Source organism: Lactuca saligna, chromosome 5, assembly GCF_052625555.1.
Source record: "Lactuca saligna cultivar CGN05327 chromosome 5, ASM5262555v1, whole genome shotgun sequence".
Lineage (NCBI taxonomy): Eukaryota > Viridiplantae > Streptophyta > Magnoliopsida > Asterales > Asteraceae > Lactuca > Lactuca saligna.
In genome coordinates, this window is record NC_136421.1 from 158,598,656 (window position 1) to 158,607,870 (window position 9,215).

The 9,215-nt window shown below is 37.4% G+C and overlaps 1 protein-coding gene across 1 annotated transcript; it reads left to right on the forward strand.

Annotated features, from left to right (window-relative positions):
• Nucleotides 1-2,957: 2,957 nt before the first annotated feature.
• On the forward strand, nucleotides 2,958-4,434 carry LOC144997366 (chitinase CLP-like). Its single transcript, XM_078957260.1, has one exon. It carries the CDS (start codon nucleotides 2,967-2,969, stop codon nucleotides 4,275-4,277), a length of 1,311 nt encoding a protein of 436 aa, XP_078813386.1. The 5' UTR covers nucleotides 2,958-2,966; the 3' UTR covers nucleotides 4,278-4,434.
• Nucleotides 4,435-9,215: the final 4,781 nt, after the last annotated feature.

The window sequence follows — 9,215 nt, forward strand, 5'->3', positions numbered from 1 at the left end:
GAGTTCTCATTAAAAAACATACCTTGCGACGTGTTTGGATGAGGCTCGCTTGGATGAGGCTCGCTTGGATCAGACTCGCTTGGTATCGGGCTCGTTGTACTCTCTGTTGGTGTACTATCTGTTTGGGCTTCACTACCGTTTTGCCCATCTCCCCCTGAATCGGATCCGCCATTACCTATGTCGTCCGGCCCATTCTCGCTTAGTCCATCTTCATAAATCGCATTTCCGGATGGACCCAACTCATTGGGCTGTATATTTCCCTCATTAGATTTCTCCCCCTGAGGGAAATATTCAGGTGTAAAATATGGAATTTTTTCATGGAAGCTAACATCACGAGTAACATAAACCTTCCCACTTTTCGGATCAACACATCTGTACCCCTTCTTGTAATCAGCATATCCAATGAACATGCATTTTTTGGCCCGTGGTTCCAATTTTCCATCATTACTATGCACATAGGCCGAACACCCGAATACTCTTGGTTCGAGATTGGGTCCGATGATTAATTCCAGTTTTTCGTGTACTACTTGTAAAGGTGTTTTGAAATTGAGGACTCTTGAAGGAGTCCGATTCATTAGGTACGCCGCACTCCGCACAGCTTCTCCCCAATATTGACGGGGTACCTTCATGTCGAAAAGAGATGCTCTTACAATCTTGAGTATTTGTTTATTCCGTCTTTCCGCGAGCCCATTTTGTTGAGGAGTATTGGCGCATGATGTTTGATGTCGAATGGAGTTTGCCTTACAAAATGCCTCCATTTCCTGATTAACATACTCACCTCCATTATCGGATTGGAGCACTTTGATCTCACATTTAAATTGAGATTTAATTATCTGATATAGTTCCTTGAACACATGCGGTACTTCACTCTTGTTTTTCAATAACGACACCCAAATCATACGTGAGAATTCATCGATAAAAGTTACAAAATAACGATACCCACTTGGGGTTGCAATTTTAGCCGGACCCCAAACATCCGAGTGGATCTTCATGAATGGAATTGTTGTTTTGTTTTCACTGGGAAGATATGAGACTCTATGATGCTTAGCCAATTCACAAATATCACAACTAGAATCAAATGTTTTATTATTCAAAAATAATTCAGGTTTTAATCTTTTTAAATACCCAAACGACAAATGTCCTAATCTACGGTGCCATAACCACGCTAACTCGTTTCTTCCTTCTACGTTATACGCCTCCGCTAATCTTTCTTCTTCGAGATAGTACAACCTGCCCCTCCTAGTACCATAGCCAAGAATCTGATCCGTCGCGATATCCTGAAAGAAACATTTATTTGGCCAAAACGAGACATAACAATTGAGTTGGTCAATAACTTGGCTAACAGATAACAAACTTAAAGATAAGGATGGGACAACAAGGATTGATTCAAGATTCATTGATTCTGAAATTTTTGCTGAACCTTCGGAAATTACGTCAGCCGATCCTCCGTTTTCCGTTTTAATTAAACTTTGTGTTGGTTGGGTTTTAATTTCCAATATAGAAGGATCGTTTGTCATGTGATCCGTAGCACCGGAATCAATGACCCATTCATGACTAAAAAATCGGGATATAGTAGGCTTACCGTGATCACTAAATGACTCGGTATGTGCCGCAACCGGAGTCCCATCATCACCTTTTGTTGTAGCCATGGATGTCTGTCCCACCTTCCTTCGTGGCCTCTTTGAGAAGTCCCACCATTCGGGGTACCCAACTAGTTCATAGCACCTTTGTTTTGAGTGTCCCTCTTCACCACAGTGGGTACACACAAAATTATTCTTCTTATTGTTGGAACTCTTCTCCTTTTCTTTCTCCTTCACGGTGCGACTCCGAGTAGCCAAGTTCACGACACTGTCGGTCTCGCGTTTCACGTCCTCCATTGTAGATCATTGTTGCTGATCTTTGCGAACGAAAGCATAGCAAGCTTCTAGGTCCATTGGAGGGTCCTTACGCAAGATCTCTCCCCTCGCTTGATTGAATTCAACGTCCAATCCCGCGAGGAAGATGTGCACTCGGAGTCGTCCCAAGATTTTGTTCAAGGATACGACCTTATCAACTTCATCTTCATGACCCATTAGTCGGGTATCAATCTCCTGAAAAATTCCAACCAATTCGTTATAGTATGCTGCGAGTGGCTGTCCATTTTGCTTCGTGCTGAACGACCTCCGATTCAACTCGAACAACTGCGTTTCATCCGTTCCATCATAGAAGGTTTTCGCCACGGCGTCCCAGATTTCTTTTGCCGTCTTCAACCGGATAAACGTCGAGATCAAGGTTGGACTCATGGAATCGATGAGCCAACTCTTGACTCGATTATTATCCATTAGCCAGGTTTCGATCTGTTTCGCGCCGGATTCAGGTTTCTTGGAGGTTCCCGTCAAGAACCCAAGTTTGTTTCGAGCGCCAATCCTCATCTCCATCAGTTGGGACCACAACTGATAATTGGTTTCGTCCAGAATGATCCCCGTCGGAAAAGGAGCATCTTGGACGATGAGACGAGGTTCTTGAGGAGCGGTGGTATCCTTATCAGTCATTGCGATTCGAGGTTATTCGTGCTTCGATTTGTTTTTGATGTGGGTTTCAAACGGTATGCTCTGATACCATATAGACTCAGAATACGTATGAAGGGTTTTTCAATATTATTCACATAACAAACAAGTACATATATAGGGTATACAATACAGAATAATTATCTACCTTCAAAACTAACTATCGGATATACACCATACAAGATAACCACAAAACTAATTATTATCTAAAAAGACTCTTGACCACAAAAAGTCATTTAATAAATATTGTTGTTGTTATTATTATGATTAAATTATAGCAAAACCAACTCTTCCTGTTATTAGTTAACTTCGAGTAGGTTTTAGAAAGTCCAACATGAGAAACGCCTTGGCGTTGACATGTCTATATAAATCTGCTTAATGATCTTTAGAATTTACACTTGAATATACCAATATTCGAAAATGCTTTTGCTTTTACAAATAATTGTCATCACTCTATCCTTCATCTCTCTTGAACATGAAACCTTAGCTGCACTACCTTACACTTCCGTAGTTCTTCCAATACATAAACATACCGATGCTTCTAAGCCTCTTTATAGTGTTCAAGTCATGACAGCCTACGTAAACATGCAATTCTTAAAGCAAAATCTCCTCATAGACACAGATGCTCCTATCATATGGCGCACTTGTTCCTTGCAATGGAACATGTATCAAGGCAGTTGCCCACCCGACACACAATGTGCCTTTCCTGTTTCTTGTGAAGAATATCAGTGCACCGAAGCACGAACTTCTTTCTCATACAAGAATCCCTACTGCCAACGAGAAACCAACAAGTCAACGTTACCTGGTTGGGGAGAATGCACGTGCCCAATCAATGTGGTCAACCCCATTGATGCATCGTGTGTCCAGACCCAACTCAACTATGACGATTTCACTTTCAATCAAAGCAATGGTGGAAATGTTTATACCGGATTATATGGTGCTTACCCTAATGCTGCATGCGCTCCTTCTTCATCACTTCAATCATTCCCTGCGAATGTTACAGGTGTCATGGCACTTTCGTCATCACCTTATGCGTTACCAGCTAGATTAGTTGACCCGCTTAAAAGAGTAATAGGTCTATGTTTGCCTAGCACCTTGTCTGCTCTTGGGGTTCTACTTTATGGAGATAGTCCTTATTACCTTCTCCCCCAATCAAGTGTTGACGTAAGAAGTTATCTTTCTTATACTCCATTGATAAACGTAAACCATTCAGATTCTTTTGGATACTATATAGGTGTGAATAACATTGTGATCAAAAAGAGATCCATTGCTATTCCGGCTGATGCCATCACTAAGATTAGTACAACCGAGCCTTACACCATTCTTAGAAGTGACATTTATAATCCTGTGGTTCGGAGGTTTTCAATGGTTACAAAACGTATCCCTCAGGCAACTCCAGTCCCACCTTTTGGCCTTTGCTTTAGTAGTTCCACAAGTGGTACACAAGTATCCTTAAAAGTTCCTGATATTGATTTTAGTCTTCCGGAAGGAAAGAAGTGGACAATGTCCGCGGCTAACTCCATTAAGCAAGTGACACCGGATGTTGCATGTCTGGCACTAGTGGACGGTGGTGCATCCTTTGAACCTGCGATCGTGATCGGAAGCTTTCAGATGGAAGATAACTTTCTGGTGTTTAATTTGGAGAACTCGACGTTTGGGTTTAGTTCTTCTTTATTACGTAAGAAGACTTCTTGTTCAAACTTCAACTATACGTTGGTTAGCAGCTATTGATCAATATGGCATATTCAACTGGGATATGAATGTGTATCCATCAACAGTTGATCTCCTAATAAAGATTTTCTTGTTCACTGTCGCTTATGTAGTAGAAAACTGGACTATCGATGTACTACGTTAAAGAAATAATAACGATGAAACGAATACTTTAATATGTCCATTATTTAATTTGGTAGCATAAATAAATAGATTGGATTATGTTGGGGTGTCAAAATTCAAATATAATCATAATATAACTTAAAATATAAAACTATATATACTTTGAAGAATAAAATAGTAAAAAATATGAAAAAACAAATGTTTCTTCTACTTTTAAAGTTTGAAATGTACAAGAACTTCAAATTTTAAAACATGAAAAAACTGTGAAGTTCTCTCTCCCCTCAAATATAACTTTCTATTTAAATGAGAAGATAAATAATTGAGAAAACCTAAAAAAAATGGTATTGTTTTCTTAAATTTAGTGCAACTAGTTTATTTTTGCAAATGTTGTGTTTTTGGAAGGTTTTCTTTATATATAGGTTTGAAATAACTATTTTACTTTATATTTAAAATTTTCAATTTATTAGATTTTTATTAATTGCTATTAAAAAAAGAGAAATTAAATACTCTCATACATTTCTTCCTACGTATCCTTCTATCCATTTTAAATAGTGATATGTATCACACAAATTTATTAAAATATTATTATTTTCATTAAATATTACAAATGTCATCATTTAAGATTAACAGAGAAGAAAATATAAAAGGATATTTAATTTTTTTTAAAAAGTTGTCCCACAACACTCCACCCTCTCTCCCTTCAAACCTTATGACCAATATTAAATGGATCTTAAAAGTATTTTCATATCTATCGATTTCTCTTCATCATAACTACCACTAATATCACATCGTTCACCACTAAAAACTAATTCCTTAGAGACCTCCACCACTACCATCATCAACGGCGTTATAATCATTCACTACTACCAAAACAACCTTAGAAATCTCATCCATCTCTCTCTCTCTCTCTCTCTCTCTCTCTCTCTCTCTCTCTCTCTCTCTCCATCATCAGCCTTAAAAACCTCCACCAACACCAGCATTATAAACCTTAGAAACATCCATCACGACCATCAACATTGGTTTAAATTTTCTGGGTTTCTATTTAATGATCAATCAACAAATATCAGTATTGATTTTGCTTTTCGGTTCACCATCACATGCAATACATCAAAGATAGGATATGGATCCTTCATTTTCCCCTAAATCAATTTTGTTTAATAGATCCTGCATTTTTCCCCTAAAAGACATTATGTATATCCAAACTGTTCGACAAGTTTGTAATGACACTATGAAAACTTGACAAGTTACTGCCTCCCCATATTACATGTCTGACATCGCAAAAAGGAACTTTATTACTTGTATCCACATGGCATTGTTTTTAGACCTAAACCTCAACCACTACGTAGTCAATAAGGTAAGCTTAAAAGCTCTTAAACTCCCCATATGAAGACCATCGACATTATATTAGCAACAAATCTTTTTTCAAGCAACCAAATCATTTTCGTTTTTCACTATTCCCCTCCGAAAGAACTAACATCTAATACAATCCAACATATTTATCATTATTGTTGTGGGTAGAATTTTTACCTTACTATTCTTATATCTTGAACATTTTACTAACATCTTAGGTAAACCTAAGATCTTGGATTGAATCAATATATTGGACTATCATCATGTTTCTTGTGAAATCTTATGTAGGAAATTAAAGTTTGACAAGAAAGGAATAGACCTAGTTAAACCACAGGTGTTCAATGCCTCATGAATGTTGAAGACCCTCGTAAAATTCGGGTCAAAGAAAAGTCAAGGAGGATCCTAAGAATGTCGAAATTATAATTATTATTGTTATGTATATAAACACTAGTTTATTGACATTCACACACACAAGAACATATTTCTACTGCTACTTATTTTCTAATTCTCTCGAAACTTGAGTATATTAACTTCATTTCTAAGATCATCTAGCATTTGTAACATTATTTAAATTTAATATAAGTACTAAGGCAAGTGATTGCATCACCTCCCGAGGTTTTATGTCGGAGATCCAAACTGATTAATGGCTTTCCTCGTAACTCATTATGTTCTTGAACTTATTTTATTTATTTTATGATGTTCAATCGAAAGCAATCCATTCCTTTATTCATTTTTTTACATTGCTAAAATCGCTAAGGTATCTTCAGGTATGTTAGTATATTTTTTAGTATCTCGAACTTTATTATACAAATTTATTTATTTATTCTCTTCAACACTATTTGTATCCCAAAATAAACTTATTCATATTACAAGATAATACGTTTTAATGAAACTCCTTTTTGAACATTATAGTTTTTTACCCAGGATCTTGGGCACGACCAAGATCTTCAATGCATTTTAAGATCCTAAGCACTTTACTTTTATTCACCTTAGTTCAAACATCACACCACACTTACTAATTTGGTTATAAAATTAGTTTGTTAATTTTTTACTAAAACAGATGTAGCATCCCGGTGTTTAGGTACTTCTAAATTTAACCATATAATCTTTTTATATTGCGTTTTGGTCCTTAAATAGAAGAAGTGTCCATTGGAAATCCTAGTGGAAATTTTGTAATTTTGGAGAAATGGGAGTATGTTATGCGTACATCTGTATGCTTAGTGTACTAGGCCACGCCTTAGTACGTTGGGTGTACATCAACGTGCGCGGGGCATACTCGCTAGTTGTAGAAACCCTAAATATTAGGATTAAGCCCCTATATAATCATACTTATAGCCTCATTTCTCTCACCTTTTCAACCTCCACTCTCCTTGAGACATTTTTGCAAACCCTATCCCTTGAGTGTATGTTTTGAGTTTAAGTGTGTGTTCTTGGTATGTTGAAGGCAGAAAGAGGACTCATTGAGGAGCCTTGGTGTGGAAACAAGCTTGTAGATATAAGATCTTTGCCTCTTTGGGAAGCTTCAGAAGGTATAAAGCTTTGACCTTGACTTGTATTTTCTTAAGATCTTTCCATATGAAGTTTTATGAGTTTTTAGTCCCTTTTCTTGGACATAATGAGTAAAAGGCTACTCTAAGACCAAAGGAGTTGTCCTTTCAGAAGATTTGAGGTTCATTAAGTTGTAAAAATGCTATCTTGACTCATTTAGTGCTTGCACGCATGATGTGTAGGTCTTAAGTGGTTAAGACAAACTAGGGATTGGTTTTGGGAGTTATTAAGGCATGCATGACTATAAAGTTGGAAAATTTATGGTTAGGAGCACCTTTTAGACTTGGATATCGAATTAGACGTTTGGACTTGCTGAATTAAGCACTTAATGGAGGTTATTCATGGACACTACATACGATGGGTGTATCAAGGCGTACGTTGGGCGTAGGTGGTCAACTACTTGTTTTTGGTCAAGGGCGGAGTATGCGGGGAGTAGAGGCTGGGTATGCTGGGCAAACTCAGTTGGGTTGACTTTTCGCTAGCTGTTGACTTTCCTTTGACTTTTGACCTAGTTGACCCTAGGGGCATTTTGTGTATTTAATATGAAGTCTAAGGTCAGGTCTTTCCTTGTGTATAAGTGATCTATGGAGCGGACTCATGGAGCGATATTATTTTATGCTGTCTTTTCAGATTTGCGAGGTGAGTTTTCCTTACTATACTTTTGGATCGAAGGCACCAAGGTCGGCCCCTTTGGATTCTTATCATGGTTTATCGCATGCTTGTATGTTGTAGTTATCTATTAGATATGTATCCAGGTATATAGGATGATGCTATGATTAGTGATATGTTATATATGTATATGCTAGCTAGGGTTTGATATGGTATATGTTGATATATGATGGTGTGTTGGGTTAAGGCGGTCCTTTTTTGTGCTCAAGGTGTCACACCCCCGAACCGAACGGAGGAAACGTCTGAGGGCTCTTGTGACTCAAATTGAATACCATCACAATGAATATACATGATTCATAACACAAATCATCACCATGCATTGGAATATTACAACTGATATTGTTTACATTCAGTACATTGCTTTAAACATTACAATTCCATAACATAGACTGTCTGATAGATAATTTAAGCAAAACACCATGACATTTCCTGATACTTATTCTTTGGCTTACCTGTTACCTGAGAATACAAGTTATTTTGGAAAAACGTCAACATATGAAATGTTGGTGAGTTCATAAGTAATGTTATGAAAAAATGATTTTTGTGAAGTTTGAAAAACCCAGAAAATCCGATATTTTCTGAAAATAGTATTTGTTTATAAAAAGTGTGAAGATCCGTAAATATGCTTGTCGATTTTGAAAACATGTATAATTGTTGAACTTTGTATACATTACATAGGTGAAAATGTTGAACTTTCCGGGAAAACTTGATGTTTTCCCAATACGTAAATTTCATGACTTGTTTATTGTTATACCGATACGACGAATGTTTTTGATTACCCATGTGACATTGGATTAATTAGGGTTTGTGAGTTGTTATAATCACGCATTAATGAAAATGACTAGTTTATAACTACAGGTTACGAACGATCCTTAAGGCTTCGTCCGTACTACTCACATAATCCAACCACCCTGACTTCTCTTGATTAACGCCACGAATCTGTTTACTTGAATTCTCATAAGCCGATCAACCGAGGAGAAATGAGGGTACGAAGCCCCCTTTATTTCCATAAGTTATTCAAGGCTATCGGGAATGCGAAAGGCACTTGGCCCAACTCGCATTTGACTTCTCGACCTCACTAGCAGTACTAATGGACCATTAGGGCCCAATAGCACAATAGAGCTATTGAAAGTCCTTTTACATGGAATTGGGTCATGGGAGGCCCATTAACATGTAAGCACGTTCCCTTCGAGCCCAAAGATCAGGTTATTGGGCTAGCAAGGCCCAACAAGCATGATTTGAAACTTTCAAGCCCAAAGTTTGAATGTT